The following is a 17868-nucleotide window of genomic DNA, read 5'->3' as shown; positions in this document are numbered from 1 at the left end:
GTGGAACTTAATGAATGTTCTTCTGTTACTTTTTAGATCATAAATCAAGGGCGAGGGGAAGGTGAAATTGTTTATCGGACTGTAGCAAAAGGGCAGAGATGGCCGGCGTCTGCGCGTCGCGACGCGTGCTATGTATAGCCAATGATACCGCTGGTGCCCGGAGCACCGGTTCCTTCTTGCGAATTATATGTTCATTGCAAGCCTGGTCATCGGCCAAGGCGCACCGTGTTATGTTTGCACATCGAGGGGTGAAGTATTGTACGATAAAACGACATTTTCAAATAAGTTTAAAAGTGGATGAATGTCCTTTATTTCCATCGTTTTGTCAAGTAATTTACACGAGGAGGCCGGTTCCTTGAAACGCGCAAAAGTGAATGAATAATCATCTATTTATTATTCTAAATAATTAAAAACGAGTTGATTAAAGGGGCATATTAATGATTGGGTCATGTAGGTCAGTGTAGAATCAGTGATGTAATGGAATGACGCGAATTTCGAAGGTGTAAAGTTTGAAGTGGATGTTTCTTATTGTGTCTTCAAGAAGCATTTTTTGAGATTCGATAAGGGTGTGCACGTCATAGCTGTTTATAAGAGAAGGTAATTAATCGTGCAATATATTTGGTGTTTCTCTTTATAATGTTAAAATATTTGAAGAAGGTTGGTTACGTCATTTGAGCATCGACGTAACTCGGACCTTCTTCTGATCTAGGTACCTTAGAAATTTCGAAACTTTGAAGATTTGTAATTTTGGAAATTTTAAATTTTAGTACTCTGAAGTTTGGAAATTCTGGAATCTTCACATTTTATCCCTCCTCGAGTTCCACATTTTTGAGGAAGATCCAGTCCAGTCCAAATTAATTCTGTACCTTTTCTTTTTTTTTAATTAAAGGTTTATTGTTAAAAGGTGGTAGTAATTATTACGCCACTTTTCAAATGGAAACAGAAGCGCGGGAAATTTTCTCTTTCAGAAAGTTTAAGAAATAAAGCTTACACCTAAGAAGAAATAATTCTTGAATGTAAGTCGATCATAAATTTCGGTTCACATGAAAGAAAAATCGTAAGTTGAAAAAATAACGGATTGCATGAATAAATATTTGATTTCCGCACGATTATCTTTGTCTCGCGATTAACAGTCGCGAAACACTGTGTTTAATCACCGATAATTACTTCTCCGGTTATTTTAATGACGGTAATGTGTTTTGTTTTTGGCTAGACGTCATCTCCCGAGATTACCACAGTAAGAAGTAGCTGCGTCTATATGTTTGCTAGTCGCACTTCGTGTGTTTGATCGTCAAACAACTTCTTAAAGGTATAATTTCATTGAAAAATATTTTAAACTCTAACTGCAAGAAGATATTTATATAAATCATTAGAGAATTCAAATAGCGTTTTGAATATGCGAAAAATGTTTGTTTATTGTTGACAAATTAAAAATAAAATCATACAACTATACGTACTATCATCGACATGTTTAATACTTTTTAATACTTGCTATTTTTATCTACTTCAATTTTGCTAGTTTGCTTAGAACAATTTCTTAGAAAGTGTTTCATGAAGTCATCGCAAGGATTGATAACGCAAAAGGAACGTGATATAGCGAATAAGAATACCTGCAATGACGAGAATAATCGATACATGTTTCCAAATACTGAGAAAATGTCTGGAAATGGACACTGATTTCTTGTCTAAAATTTCATTCGTGAAATTGTCTTGTACGGATCACATTTCTTATACAGTAAAAGTGCTTATACATAAAATATCGTATATACAAAAACCAAAAATTAAAAAAATATTCTCCCAATTTTTAGAATATAATTGTTTTTTGTGTATATGGTAATATGATTGTAGATGCTCGTCTGATCATTATGGGTATATACTACTTAACGCTGTGAATGTTCCACTCACCTACGAAATAAGTACACGAATTGAATGAAATCATTGTAAATAAATTGTCATTACGAATAAAGATGACAAATGAATTTGAAGAAATAAATTTGTCATTAATTATTATAATGGTGATGATGAGTTTTAATAAGAGTATAAGTATACTACTCTATTATAACCATAACTATAATTAATTATTTTTGCATCAACCTAATATAATAAAATATTATTTTACACAATGAAAGAACCAAACTAGTATCTGAACTATACTTATACCAATCTTCAAGTGTATGGATTTATTGTTAGTAGTTGAACCGCCATTGAGTAATATACAGATCTATGTTTCATTGTTGCATATCAATATGATAAAAAAGTCAGTCTTGCTGAAAAAAATGGAGGAACGCCGAAAGCGATAAAATCGTTACTAGTTTAGTATCAACGGTGGATTTTGCGCACCGGAGCAGCCACCCTCTTCCCTCCTCTATCTGAGGGTGAGGGATTGGCAGAGAATGTAGATCTTTGTGGCGAACTGTACACCAAGCAGACAGTATTGATCACACACGTTGGTAGCAACGGTGAACTTTAAAAGGGTTATTTCAAAGATTTGAATTTCCTTTTGACTTTCATTCGTTGCAAAATCATGACAATTATTTTTATAATTAAAGTTACCATAAGAAATTAAAAATCAGTTTTTAATTAAAAAAGAAAAGATGATAATGGTAATTTCATTAATATAAATCAGATCACTGCTGACCACCATACTTATAAATTACATTTAAATGCCCAAACATTACTCAGCTGGAGGCAAAACAAAAGAAAATGAGCCAATGTTCTGACTACACTCGAATTTCATTCATGATCGAGTTTGTTTTGGCTCTGTATTTTCCTCGAAGCAAAACAACATACAATCACCGTATATTGTCGCACGCAGTTCGACAGGTGTACCGCGAATAATAAAACGATCATGTTGTTTTACCTATAAACGCAATGTTTTTAGGCATCAGTGTGAAATTACCTGATACCTCGAACCTCGTTTTAATGTTCGATTTTCAATAAATTTCTCATTACGGAAACGATCTGTCCATCGTGAAACACTCTGCTTTCATATCGGCGAAACAGGATATTTTAAAAGAGTTGCATATTAATATCAAGGCTGTTTGAAATATCTCGTAGTCGTCCGAACACTTGTGTAATCTTACCCTCAGTCATCTTGCTCTAAACATGGTTTTATTCGATATCTAACAAGGATAAGCGTCAATGCGCGTTGACATGGCTCGTGCTTAATGTGACGATTTAATTTTCTCAAGTTCATTACCACGTAATATTTTCAGCAATGTTGTGCAACTCTTCTGCATAACATTTCCTTCGGCACGTTTAACAATATATAGCCGCGTGTTACTCATATCATTCAATCATGATAGTAATTCAAACTGAAGGTATCGTGTGTACCCCAACATTAAAACAATGACTGTTCGGGATTGTATCAATTAGGTAACGTTACAAAATCTGCTTTTGATGTAACATGGAAATATTAGTCGTTTGAATGATAATTATGGCGGACTGTCGTGTCGTTTTTGGGAAAAGGTTTTTCGGTCCTTTATGTTTTGAAGGGCTATATATCGTGTACGACCGAATAAAAGGCTGGCAATAAAAGTGACGATTGCCAGAACCTCGGTTCGGTCGGAGGAATAGCTAAATGCCAGGGTTACCGAAGCTAGTCCTTGAAGGCAGAGGATTATTTCCCCCCTTTCAATTTTCCTTTGGACAACGGTTTGATTTCAACAGAAAAACGGCAGACAAACGTTTTTAGAAATTTATGAAAATATTTTGAGGGATTTTTAACTTCTTAATAGAAGGGTCAGCCGACTCTTCGGATCTCACCTAGTTGCGCTACTTTTCAAATTTGAAATTTTTTAAATTCTGCCACTATCAATGCCAAGCAAAGATGTGTTGTGGAAGTAAAAGATAAAAAATACAAAAAATATTTCCATAAAGACAAAATTTTCCATTTCATTCAATAGTATCTTCAGGAAGTAAGAATTTCCCTTCGATTGTGGGTATATTCCATTTTCCGTCCCTCTTCAGTTCCTGTTCACTCTCTTCCTTCCTCTTCTCTATCTGTTTCACTTCCTCTCTCTCTCCCTCTCTATGGCACTTTTTCCAGGATTCTCGCAAGTGTGTATGTATCGTCTTTCGATGATCAAGCAGCAGGAAAAACGAAGTCGATCGGAAAACGAGGTTTATTCCATTCTCGCCTCATTCAATGGTATGACACACCACACCTCACGCCTGTGCGTACACGTATGTATATATGTGTGTGTATGTGCGCGTGTGTGTGTGTACAAAAGATTAATCACGTGATTTCATGTAGACAGGATGCTGGCGGTCGCTTTTGAAACCACAAAAGCGCATCGACTTACTGCCAGTCGATTCATTCTTCGACTGTCTTTCATGTGACACGTGTTTTGGAAGTCATAGAAGCATCAGTTTTATTGTTGCAAAAATCATCTTCTTTTTGTTAAATAGAATTTTTCTGGAAGTGAAAGTAAAAACGATCAAGTGATTGCCTTCAGTTGAGGCGCGAACTTTTGTTCTCACTTTTTATTATAAATTCCTGATAAAGGGGTTGAATATTTGTTAATAATAATATTTGACATATAAGAATTAATTATCGATGAGATTTAATCATTTGTCAAATGTGTAGTTTTCATGAAGACACATAGAATTCTGTTGTAACTTTGACGGAAGTGATTCATTTTCGCTCCAGCTGATGAGTTAATTTTCATATTTATAATGCTTTCTTAGTTGGGATGAAATTTAAACAAGTATTGTGAGTTAATGATATCTGAACTGTTTTCTTACCGGGACTTGATGACATCGGAACTTCTTGACTGTTTCGCGTGCAGTGTGTTGTGGGCTGCCAGCGAATGGATCGTTTCCCTTGCGTTCGCGTTCTGCAGTCACTTGGTGAACATGCGTTTGCTTACTTTCGCGGATAAACGATCGGCTGGAGAAGTTGGAATGAGAGGTGAGAACGAAAGTTTATTTAAAAAAAGAAAAAGATTAATTCTTAGCACCATGAGTGCTATGATAAAATGGTCAAAAATTTAATTCAAAGCGAATATTATTTTCTTTTCACCCCTTTTAACCCTTAATCTTTATTTTTTATTTATCTTTACAAATATTCACATTGCAATTATTGCAAGCTGTTTATTGTTGTCTTTGAATGTTAGAGACCTTTTTCGCAGGCAATTAGGACTTCTAAAAATGCCCAATTATTGTTCTTTTTTGTAACACCAGTTTCATTTTAAAATAAATTCTCTAATTACCCATCAATTTTCGTACCCTCGTCGAAAAGAAGTTCTTCAGTGCTTGGTACGAAACGAAAGACCGAAATAACTGTCTGTTTTTTAAGAGAAATACAATTATATGCTTGTTAGTGTAATAAGTAACTCTTCCGTGATTCAGAAAACAAAAACGACGTTGTTCCAGCAGGGACTGAATATATCGATATATGTGTTTAATTCGATATCGGAAACCTTGAAGAAAAGTACGGCCTCTTCAAGGTTTCACCGATACTCTGCAATCCCATTAACGACTAATTTTCGCACATTTTGTATTGTAAGTCGACAGACACCACATGTAGCAACTTAATTCTCACGTACTTCATTATTCTTTCCAGCATTCAGCATTTATCATTTACAGGATGTGTCGATATTTTTATCGAAGGCTCTCCACTGTCATCGAGATGAATTTTTTATCAATGGCATTAAAATAGTCTGCGCTCTAAAAATAGTTTGTATCCAATTTAAAAATTTAAGAAAGTTTCCATTTTGCCCTAGCAGGCCCTCAATTTTGTTTTTATTTTTTATTTGAAATTCTATTTTATCTAACACTGTGTCATTGTTTTAATTCACTATCTTTTTCTTGGACTTTTTGTTGGTCATTTCATTGGACTTTTACTGTCAGTTCTACTAGAGCATGACCAATAAACAGGAACAAAAACAGGATTCCGAAAGCTAAACGGCATGTCAGGATTATAGCATAATCTGTTGTACTGCTTTACCTTTTCATATTCAAACGATCGTAACTAATGAATAACCTGGAATTTTTATTGTTCTGGGCTTGTTCTCATAACGAGTGTCTTGTGTTTAAAATTAAATGCCTGTCGTTAATCTCTTGGAACTTGTACTGTTATTATTTTTATGTGTTTCTAGATGCAATTTTAAATTGAAAGTGGTAGCCAGTACTTTGTACACATACTTTGCATTCGATTCTAAAATGTGTAATCAATTAATAATGGTAATTAACATAGGATGAAATATATTTGCAATCATTAATTCTTGCAAGATGAAGATTATTACCCTAACTGTACACCGCGTTAAGTGCAAAGAACAGACATACATATGCGGGCGAAAGTAAATTGAATTCTAGCCCTTCGACTACTTTCCATTCAATTGGTTCAATTGATGGTAAAAAAACTCCATGTTCTTATATCTAAACAAATGCACATTAAAGCATTCCCACGATCGCTTCAATAAGAAAAGGACATCATATTTTTATTTTATTTTTCTAAACAAAATGAAATTTAAAAAATATCCATCTTCCATTAAGAATATGAGAAAATATCTTGAATCTTGAATAATATATAAATTCCCATAAAGTATTGAAATTATTGAGTTACCTAGATATAATAAAGACTTCAAATAAAATGCACAATAGTCTAGCAAACACTGACAAGTTTGCGTAGAAAACTTGCAAGAATGTACGATATATTCAACGCCAACTAGTTGGAGTAATAGTCTATTTACTTATGTAACATCGTACTTAAGTATAACAAGATTGTTACAGATCATTGATGTAATAGTTTAAACAAGATTCTTACATGATTATCATTCACTGATGAACAAAGATTTCCAAGTTATAAATTAGAATGTTAATAACCACAATTATTTTTGTTTCGACTATAAACGAAGACTAAATGTACAAAAAATTCGTATCAATTTTCACTGCATAGCGATTGTATGAAACGACAGCTGCTTTTTCTTTCGGATACAATGGTCACCGAACCATTTGAGATACTACAGAGTAAACATATGACAGAGCTTCGAAGACGGTAAAGAAAAAAGTCCAACCATAAGTTCCATTTCCTTTGTTAAATGTATCTGGTGATAGTAGAAAATTCCATGAATTATATGAGACAATTAGAACCAAAGTAATGCAGGGGACATTTTTTTGAAATTCTTGAAATGCAAAATTCCAACCACCATATTCTTCATTATATAAATAGAATGAGAAAATTTTAAGATATTAAAATAAATCTACTTGCTTTTAATTGCAATAGCGCAATTAAGGGAGGTCTGAAGGGTCAGTTGATCCGCCACCACCCTGTCGGGTAATTATGGTTGCACCACTGTCTTATTGCTAGATCTATCCGGTTCTGTATTATTGCAAGAATAACTGAAGATTATTCGTAAAGTATAGAAGAACAATATTCTGTAGTTTAACTGAAATTATTTAGGCTGGACTTTTTCATGCACTTTTTCTCTTACAATCATTTACATATTTCACGCTATTCTTCTCCTGGTACGTTCAATTATTCCACTAACTTTTTACAATTGTTCTTCCACTCGATCCACTATGTAGCATGTTGTAATACTCGTTTTTTTTTTTATCATACAAATCCACACGACGCTTTTTGTCGTTTTCTATGATAGGCTGCTCGACGAGAACGCAAAACACGTAATAATATGAGACAATGTATATTGTACACCGCCACAGACACCAAGGACACGTTCGTCGCATACACCCACGAAGAAAAATGTCGAAATACTTGTTACAAGAAAGACACAGTTACATTTACCAAACCACTTTTTGCCTTTTCGAGTTTATTCAAAATTGAGAGCCAAATAGCTCGGTTTCTTTTGTTCCGTCCATTTACAAAAATAGTGTATGATAATTTAAAAAAGAGAAATGAAAGATATGAAATCAATTAAAAATTAGAAATAGTTGATTGACTTGAAGAGAAAAAATAATACAAAAAATGATTATATGAATTTAATTTAAAAAAAGAATTATTTTAATTAGGGGATGATTATACGTTTTTACATAGAAAACAAATTTGATACTCAACTGCAGTAAATTCAAAAGAAATTTTATTAAATTTTAACTTTTGTTTTCAAAATCAACTTGATTTTCTCCTCGATTGAAATTGCAACAAATTCTCCGCATAATATTGCAGATAATCGCATATGTTGCTGGCGTGTTTGATAGTTGTAGAAAGTGATACGATCAGTGCAAAAATCAATCACGTCTTAGGAAACATAAGTAGTAGTCATTATTATTCATAATACGTATATTGTACACTAACCGAGATAACAAATGCAACCGTGAGAAATTAACACTTATCTGGTCTATCTATCACACGAAACAAAAACCCGAATTTTGACTATGTTAGAACAAGTATTATAGATATTTTAATTTTGTGCACTGTTTATGATTCAATATTATCAACGCAAATGCGTTTATCTTATGAAAACGCGGCTGCGTCAGAAACGGAGGTGCGAGTCTCAATTGAATTAAAAGACCTCACTGAACTCGTTTAACTTAATTATCAATTGCACAGCCGCATCTTGTTAAAGTCGACATTGTCAGTGTGTCAAATTTTGTTAAATGAATTGACCCTGTGGATATAATATTACATGGTTACATTTTTTGTATAAATATTTAATAACTAAAGAAACTTAGATACTTCTCATTTTTTAAGAGCAATCATACGAGCGACGTTATAAAATTTCAACCGAATAACAGATAACTCTGGTATGCGTTTAAAATCTGTTGCTCATCCACTTCGTCGTGTTTTAAGATTAAAATTAGCATAATTTAAGGGTTCATTGACGCCCAGAATCTCAAGGTTAGACTTGCCCTCGCGTGGACGATATTTTTGAGAGAAGAGAAATTTTTGCTATAATTATTTGACCCTGGTGCTGAACCACTCCTCTAATTCCTTGTCTTTGATGATTCTAATTTTAACAAAGCCGTGATTCACAAGCAGCGACGAATTCTAACAAGCGTTCCGCTTTACTGGAATTATTTGTGAATTTCACAAACTTCTGTTCCTCGGTTTATCTTGCAACAATTTAAACAGAACCTACGATGACTAATATTTACATACAAGAAAAGAAATCAGTTAAAGCGAGACGTTTAGAGAAGCTGTTCCGCAGGCCACCTGATTAGCTGTACAAATAAAACGAAAGCATTTTGTCGTTGTTTCTATTCGTCAGAGCTTCAGATCCGCTCTATTCATAATAGAGCTTCAAGATTTCTACTTTTTAATACTCCTTTTTTAAACTACTTTTTTTCTTTTTTAATTTTATGTAAGTGACTGTGCGTAACCTTGGTCACGGCCTCTAAAATGAACTCATTCACCCGCCTCTTGGAAATTGCATTCGATTAACATGTGCTAATTATTCGCTCGAAATGCAAAACCGTGTTAACACCATTCAACGTTTTTTGTCGATTACTTCCGTATTTAATGCGTAGGAAAGAAATAGAATCAAAAAGAGCGTAATCGTCGAACGAAAGAAAAAAAAACAGTCACTTGAATGAAGACGTTGAAATGAAACAGATGGCCACATTGTATTTTCGAATATGGTTCGTTGGTATCTTAAAAAAAAATAATTAGTGATAAAAATTGATAAAAAGGAGAGTAAATTTGTCTTGTGTGGAAAGAAGTATTGTTTAAAGACCATGTTTTTTTATGTGAATGTATTCAGCTCTAGTACAAATTAATATCTTTATTTATTTTTTTATTTAAACATTTTTCTTCTTGAAGATCATTTTTTGGGATTAATGTGAGGGTTAATAAAAATACTCATACGTAGCGCGGTTTGATAATAATGAATAGATTTATTCGTAAAAATATTAATGAACGAGGCGATGTGTATTAGATGATGGTCACACCGAATCTGTCGTTTTTCGGCACTTTCCCAGGCTGCCCAGGAAAACACATGTGCGCCTCAAAAAATGTACAGAGAAAGTTTTCCTTTATACATTTTTCACTGCAGCCTTCGAAGAATAGAAAATGAATATTTTGTTCACCCCCAAGCCTGACCTCTCAAGAGTCCAAGAATGGTGGTATACGTTCGTTACAATTTAATTCGTCGAAAATATGTTTAGCAAATATGTATATCAATCATTGATTCTAAGAATTTGATATGATATCAGAGTATTTAGTAGTTAGCATCAGTAATTAAGCACGAAATGTTACAATGAAACCAGATACGCATTGTCAGACTACGTACGTGTAAATAATCTTAAATATCGTTGTCCTATTTTGTAACTGAACATTAAATATTTAAGCGTATTGTATTAAAGGATAACAAGATTGCTATTTGAAGCAGTTTTAAATGCTCTTGATCATAAATATCAATAGTGTCGTTTAACAAATTATAACAAATGATTACAAGTACTATTTTAATTATTCTTTATTATCTTTGTTTTAACAAAATTCATTCAAAAACAGAATATTCAAAATCAGAATAAAAGTTTTTGAATTGAAAATAAGGAATAAATTAATTAGATCAAATCTATCTAAAATCAAATCTTCAAATTGTTTGAGTCCAAAATCTGAAAACTGATCTGATATACTTAATAAAATGAATCATGACGTTGGAGGATTAATATTTGGTTCGTAAATATTAATCAATTAGTCAAATTAAAAATTTTGATCGATTAATGTCCAACGTTGCGATTACCTATTACCCTATTACCCTTGAATTAATTCTTTGAGTTCGCCTCGAGTTTCAAGTAAATCCCTGAAACAAACGATCTCGCGCGTAGATATATAAACTTGCCTAAACAAACGACTTCCTTTTTCCCATGTTGCCCTTCTGAAACGTCCCGGGACAGTTCGAAGTATCGATAACGAAGCACTTCTCTCATACTCCATACATTCCATGGTGCCTTGTCCCATGAATCTTTACCCAGTGTTTACAAATAATTGTCGTTGCAGTCGATAAAATACGACCGCATACATTTACATTAGGACGAATCCCTCGGAGACTGAGTCATTCAGTGCAGTCGACACGAGTTCCATCGATCTGCCAGTCGAGCGAGACTGCTCGCATTGAGAGGGTTGTTGCTTCTATTGCGTTCCATTTCGAGCGATTCGTTGGTACCGGTTTGAAAATAAAAAAAGATATTCTTTTTGTTTTAAATATAACGTATTTAACAATAAGTGAGTACAGTGATAAATTTTTTTTTTTTATTTTGTGAAAAATACTTGTCAGAGGTTCTTTAACTTATTTTTGTGATGATAAATGAGAATTGAAAGATTGAAAATTGTTTAAGTGAAGAAAGTGAAAATTTTATTACTTGTGACTGGAGGATTCTTTCTTTTTGGATGTTCTTGATGGGTTGACAGATCTTGAGAAACCTGTTGCTTCTAATTTTGATACGCGATAAATTTAACATAAAGAATATGAATTTTGTATGAAGATTGTTTAACAGATGTTTTGAGTGTTAAAATCAATGATTTTTGTCTAGTATTATAAACGAAAAATAAAAATTTAAGTGTTGCATGCGATCTGCAGTGTCAAAATGACAGTTGCTTATAACGACGGTAAGATGTACTTATATTGCAAATTATAAATGATAATTTTCTCTTCGTGGTATTATCAAATACCAACGTCTTCATTAGAATACTTTCTGCGATATTTACGGTTTGAGGTTTCCGGGCGTAAACCGGATGTTTCCTGAGGAAACACATTCCTCCTGGATATAGTTTACATTTGCATTCCTCAAACTATTAGTATCATAGAAAGTATTATAACATATTTTGGTTTGTTAAAAATTGCGTCTTCATAAAAAGAATGGTGTTTTTTCTGCTTCAAAACGACATATTCCAAGCAGCAAAATAATTTCACGTAATATGTCGAGGATAATATGCATAAAAAAACGATATTTTAACCGACCTTCACCTTCTTATGTTCCTCACCTCTTGAAACAATTTTGTTGCTTTATGAATATTAGTAGTTTTTCTTCGGTTTAACATAAATGATGCGCCATCAATTAGTTTCATGGATCGATAACACAGATATAGATATTATTATTCCTTCGGTACATGATTTCTGTTTTAATTTTGAAAAGATATACAGTGTTAAACGATAAAAATTATTTTATTATTTGCAACATTGTATAAAATAAATCATTTTTAACTGTATTTATTATAAAATGCGTACTCTAATGAGTAATGATTTCCATCGTATTAATTAACTATAATATTTAGTTACTGTTGAATAAAAGTTAGTGTTCTAATAAAAGAGAATCAACAAGTAATCAAAAGCAAAATGCTATCAATGGTAAACACCGCCAAACCCTTGTATGGTTTAGATATTGCAGTTCTTCTGGTGTTTACACAGCAGAACACCATCAGGCTCCTTGATAAAAATTATAAAAATAATCGAGCTCATTGATTCCCGTAGTTCGACATAAAATACTTGTTTGAAGAAATGATTCATGGAAGAGGATACAATAAAAACACGCGTAGTTACAAACCTTTCTTTCCTGTTAGATACGATTGAAACTTAAATAAGTTGCGCATTTACAGATATTTTAAGTTCTTTGTTTTGTTACAGGCAACAGCTCACGATGCGCTCGCATCGAATCTGAAAAATTGCGGCAGAGGACTCGGCAGGGTGCGCGGAATCGAGTTTACTCGAAAACCATAATCTTTCCTATGTTCCTGCGACACCGTTCGAAGGAAATTGGAATACTTGAAAATTCATCACAAGACATGTCTCAAGTTCCTCTTATCACAAACACGGAAACTGGTACAACAGAATCCTCAGCCTCCAATATGGTGATACTTGAGGTACGAGAAATAATAGAACAGATAAGCACAGGATCGAACATGTCGAAAATCATAAGATTTTTCAGCGAAGGTTGTAAATGCGAGAAAATTGTATTAACCCTGGATGATTATAGGCCGGTCCACCTGGTGATACCTGGAGGTACTGCGTAGAAAGGGAACGACTTGCCGAAAAGTCCGAATTGTTTCGTGCGATGCTCGTTGGCCCGCTTGCACCTGCCCCAAGTGATCCTCCGCCTCTCCTTCAGCTGCAACACGTGGAAAAACGTGCTTTCGATCATGTGCTCAGGTAACTCGCATAATTGATCGATTGATCGTGTAACGCAGTCACGTGTTTATTGAACATCAGATCAAACATGATCGTCGAATTTCATTCATTAACGTTAGCATGAACAGAACTCGGAAATATATATAGGTCACACTAATATATAGATTCAAAGTTTGTAGTCCGATAAAACCTATAGAATTAAATGAAATTTCTTACAATGAAAGCTTTGCAATTCAAAAATTTTAAAAGTATTAACTTTATAGAAAGATGAGCTACTTTTTTTATAGTTACAAACATTCAAATTGATTTGAATTAAACCATTATTTAAACAATTAAAAGGATCGTTTTCGAAGTGTTTTGAAATTAACTCGATGTCATTATGGCAACCGTGTCTTTATACACATTAGCATTAATTGGAACCATCGCATATTTTTGGATTATTCTTCTAATCACCTTACCGTTGGTAGTTTCTTGTAAGCGGAAATTAAACGAGGCTCGGTACTCTAGAAGAAGATGTTGTAAATGTAGATCACGAAGAAACGTGCCTTAAGAACGAATTCAAATTCGAAGCGATTGAAATGAATTAAACCGGAAGTAATTATTAAAAAAAAAAATGTTCCCTTTGTAACATTCAATTTTGATAAGCATCAATTTAATCAAGAATAAAGGTATCGAAATAATTATAATCTGTAATTAATTTTTGTTTCTTAGAATAAAAAAATGTCCATCAAAAGTGTGGTTAAAAATTCGAGTTCAACGATACAGATTATCAGGCAATTGTCTTCAGCTGTGTCGTTTCCTGTGCAGATATCTTCTCGACAAACCGATAAACTTTCAATCCGTGTCGACGGCTAGAGCTACCCTCGACGCGGCTCATCAGTACCTTAATCCGGACTTGGCACGCCTTGCCGTTGAGTATCTCGAAAGTAATTTGAACTCGAACACCGTGCTCGAAATCTATCAGGGTATCAGCCTCTACGCGAACCATGTAACTTCCGGTCTCAATCAGACATCCACGTTTGGCTCACCTACCGCACCTCCCACTCCTGGTGACGACGCTGGTGAAATAGGTATTGTGTTCAATTTATTTTCCGCTTAGTTATAATTATTTTTGAAAATTCTTTAAAACCTTAGCTGCAGTGTGTACGCGACTTCTTCTGACTTGCCTGGATGTAATCGACTCGGACCCAGAGGCGGTTTTCAATCAAGAACGTTTCGAAGAGTTGACCGCGGTTGAAGTTGAACAATTAGCATGCCGAGACACCCTGAGGTTGACAAACGAATCGACCCTTTTTTCCGCATTGGACAGGTGGGCTGCGTCCGAGTGCAGAAAACAGGGGGTGGAATTATCATCCAACAATAAAAGAACCGCACTGTCCGATGAAGTCTGGTACAGTGTTCGGTACCCTCTTATGAGCGACAGGGAGTTCATCGAGGGTCCAATGGCAAGCGGTATTCTGACCAGCGAAGAATGCGCCTTCATTGTCACCAAAATTTTGGGACATACTGAAAATCCAGAGGAAGAGGTACGTCTGCTCGTAAGTGTACCATTTTTTTATTATTTAATGTTAATTAGTTTCAATGATAAGGTAAAAAATGAAATTAGTTTATCGTATCGTCAGCAGTTAATCAGGTAGAAATTTTTTAAAACCCTTTCTCTTGATGAAAATTGAAAAATTATAAAAGATTTATCTTCCTTTTTCATATTACTGTAAAAGTGAGGTGTAGATAAATTTCTTATCAGTTGTTAGTGCTCAGCTTATTGCTGTGAACAGTGTCCATGATGATTATCAGCCAGTACTCTTTTATCTGTCTCCCGGTGTATTGGTTTAACAGTATGCCTAAATTCCATTTATACCAAAGCCATTTATCGGTTTACCTATTTTAGTCTTTTGAACTATCTTGTGTGTAACGCACCAACCTTTGAACAGATTTCGTGCGAACAATATCTAATCTATTGTTTTAATATCGAGCAAAAATATAATCAAAAGTGAACAATCGAACGTGAAGTGTTGTATTTCAATAACAAGTTAATCTGTACAATATCAACAACAATCATGGCATGTCAAAAATACAAATTAAATTACGAATCGAATGATACGACTAACGTGAGATCAAGCAGACGTAGAAGAATGGTACTATCACTAACTTGTGCAATAAGTTGTTGCTTCGCGGTAGAAACATATAAAAATTAATTTCTATGCTGAAGGTGAAATGTAGCATTAAAATAAAATGTTAGCTGTCACAAGAAGATATACATTCTTTGTTCACAGCTTCGAAATTCGGTCAGCGGTCCACTGTCCAGGCTATCGAGCACCCCAAGGATCGGTGTTAGAACTTATAAGGATCAAAGTTGCAAAATGTCGAAACCTGGAAAAAAGGAGTGTCAGGATAATCGAAAGAATAGAAGAAAGGAGTGCGCAAACCAGGGACAAAGGACTTGTGCCAGAATAGGCAACTGTCTGGTACGAGTTCTTGCCTGTATTTTCGATTGAACGACTTTCAAAGAAACGAAGAAACATCGAAGAAATTTACAGATTGTTGAATCTCCCACTGAGAATGAACATTTTTCTAATACTTTCCTGAGTCTCTGCAATTACTATTGTACGTAAAAGTTTTATGCTTATTTGAATTTTTCAAAGTCCACCGTGGGTTCCTGAAACCACAAAATTCTTATATCTAAGAGAGTAGATCTACGTAGAAGCTATGGTTCGTCTCACAGAGCGTAGATCTTCGGCTTTCGGTACCATCGTTTTAAATACTAAAATTCGTACACATCGCTGGTATATCATTGAGAATTCTTGTTAGACAGGTTTCTTTTATTTATTTTTTTTGCGAATAATCGACGAACGAAAGAGCTGAAAGAGGCTGAAATTTTAATCTTTATAATGATTTTTTTTCTCTACCTCAATGAGTTTTCAGAAATAATGTTCCTCCTCACTGTTGGCGTAACTTGGACCTTCTTCTGGGGCGAGCCAGGTTTTTCAAAAATTTAGAAATTTAAAAATTTTGGTATTTTGAAGTTTTGAAATGTTGGGATCCTAAGTTTTAGAATTGTGAAGGTCCAGATTTTTAGGGGGGCCAAGCCCACCCTGGCCCCTACCTCGTTACCCCAATGCTCCTCGCGTAATAATTTCTTAAGAGAGATGAAAGGCTTTTAAACGATTCAAAGGTGTTTACGTTCTACGAAAATAATTCTATTACTTTTCTTTTATGTCAGACTTTTCCTATATGTAAAAATATTTTCAATATTTTGCGACAAAGCCAAAGAAGAGATTTACTTAGAACCACTGAACACGATAGAAATATTTTTATAACTGCGTTTTTAAATTCGAAAATCATCAATTTTGAAAGAAACTATGGAATATATTTTAAAATATGTATATATCATTTATAGGATCAAATGATACAATCACGTATTAGAATATGATTGTCTTTATAATTAGGCTTCCTTCGTTATTCTAAATTCAAAATTTTTAATGCTTTTTGTGTATAAGTCTCCAGAAACTGTTCATAGTTTTTATATCTTATGTAACGATTGAAGACTGAAAATTCTAAATGAAATGAAGCTACGAATTATTCACAGAGGCGAGTTTAAGTTTTTACCCTCCAAGTTATCATAATCTTTAATTAAAAAAGAGAGAGGGGAATAGGGAATAATGAGTAATTAAAATACTAAATTTGGGAGTAATTTCTAAAGGTATTTTTTAAAATTTATTCATGCCAATTTTAAAAAAATTAAATACTTAAATTCGCCTCTCATTATTCGTGAGGATATCAGTGAATATATTTAGAATTTTCAATTTTTTAGTGCCACTATTATCGTTAATTGAGGCATAGTCGCTACGTTTGTTGTGTTCATAATTGCTGTTCAGAGTATATAGCGTTTAAATGATGAGTTATATAGTGAAACCATGGCTGGTCCGTGTGAATGTGCGATGTACAACAACACAGACATGATTTTTTACAAAACTTTTCTACTTCATACTTTATGCGAATCACTAATGTCTGCCTATGTGATTCAAATACTTTTATGCATCTTTGATGGTCATCATTGGCATGATCTTTTTGAGGTGTTAACATCGAATTATACCAACACAAATATTGTACGAAAAATCATGTTATAGGAGCGAAGTCTATCGTTTTTGCGTTGATATTCCTAATCTTTTAACTTGTACCTTGCGCCATATTTTGAATGGTTGTGTAGGGATGTGCTGTCGTTACCATTTATGTGTTAGACATTAAATATCGTGTTGCTATTTGATCGATTAAATTTTATTCGTTGCAACGTTGTGCTCTAATTTCGTTCAGATTGAATGTTACCTTAATATGAGCGTCACTGAGTCTATTGTGTGTTACTGATTATTTATAAATTGATAGATTATTGCAACATAATTATCTATTCAAATTGATTATTACGAGGCGGTTGAAAGTAAGAAAGTTCATTTTAAAACGAAACAGCTTCTTTGTACATGCGTGTCGTAAATCTGTTAATTCGTTTTATATTTTTCATAACAGAATAATCTTTCTGTATTAAGCCAAAAAATATTGACAAATAAATGCTACGTTTTATGTATGTCGCTAATTTTCCTTGAACGTAATTGTCGAAAATGAGGGTGAAGGGGGATTCAATTAATTAGTTTTGAATGCGTAGAAGTCGTATTAGTATAATACATAGCTCTCAATATAGCTTTTTCTCGTAAAATAATTATTTGACAAACTTGTGTTCACAAACTTGCATTTTAAAAAGACCGTCATAAACGAAATTTTTTAAAATTTAACCCTAGCGCTATCTATACAGAAAAGGTTGAAACTACTCGACAACTTACCGATTGATTTTCCGAAA

The 17868-nt window shown here is 33.8% G+C and overlaps 1 protein-coding gene across 8 annotated transcripts; it reads left to right on the top strand.

The window, feature by feature from the left end:
* Nucleotides 1–159: 159 nt before the first annotated feature.
* axed (BTB/POZ domain-containing protein axundead) lies at nt 160–17598 on the top strand. 8 transcript variants are annotated; one of them, XM_034333338.2, is made up of 7 exons: nt 160–597; nt 1214–1309; nt 12522–12757; nt 12871–13043; nt 13734–14092; nt 14157–14560; nt 15296–17598. In XM_034333338.2, the coding sequence occupies exons 3-7, from the start codon at nt 12623–12625 to the stop codon at nt 15515–15517; spliced, it is 1293 nt and encodes a 430-aa protein (XP_034189229.2). In that variant the 5' UTR covers nt 160–597; nt 1214–1309; nt 12522–12622; the 3' UTR covers nt 15518–17598. The 8 variants fall into 8 exon arrangements, with proteins under 8 accessions (XP_034189229.2, XP_034189220.2, XP_034189238.1 ...); XM_034333329.2 differs by lacking the exon at nt 1214–1309; XM_034333347.2 differs by lacking the exons at nt 160–597; nt 1214–1309 and adding an exon at nt 4407–4912 and having other exon boundaries at nt 13830–14092; nt 14157–14548.
* Nucleotides 17599–17868: the final 270 nt, after the last annotated feature.

The sequence above is a fragment of the Osmia lignaria genome, chromosome 9, assembly GCF_051020975.1.
Source record: "Osmia lignaria lignaria isolate PbOS001 chromosome 9, iyOsmLign1, whole genome shotgun sequence".
Classification (NCBI taxonomy): domain Eukaryota; kingdom Metazoa; phylum Arthropoda; class Insecta; order Hymenoptera; family Megachilidae; genus Osmia; species Osmia lignaria.
Note: the sequence above shows the minus strand (reverse complement) of the source record. Positions and strands in the feature narration are given on the sequence as shown.

Coding starts and splice junctions, on each gene's coding strand:
- axed (XM_034333280.2), top strand. CDS start 4,723: ATGATATCTGAACTGTTTTCTTACCGGGACTTGATGACATCGGAACTT. Junction 13,044..13,733: donor GCTTTCGATCATGTGCTCAG/GTAACTCGCATA, acceptor TTTGTTTCTTAG/AATAAAAAAATGTCCATCAA. Junction 14,093..14,156: donor TGACGACGCTGGTGAAATAG/GTATTGTGTTCA, acceptor TTAAAACCTTAG/CTGCAGTGTGTACGCGACTT.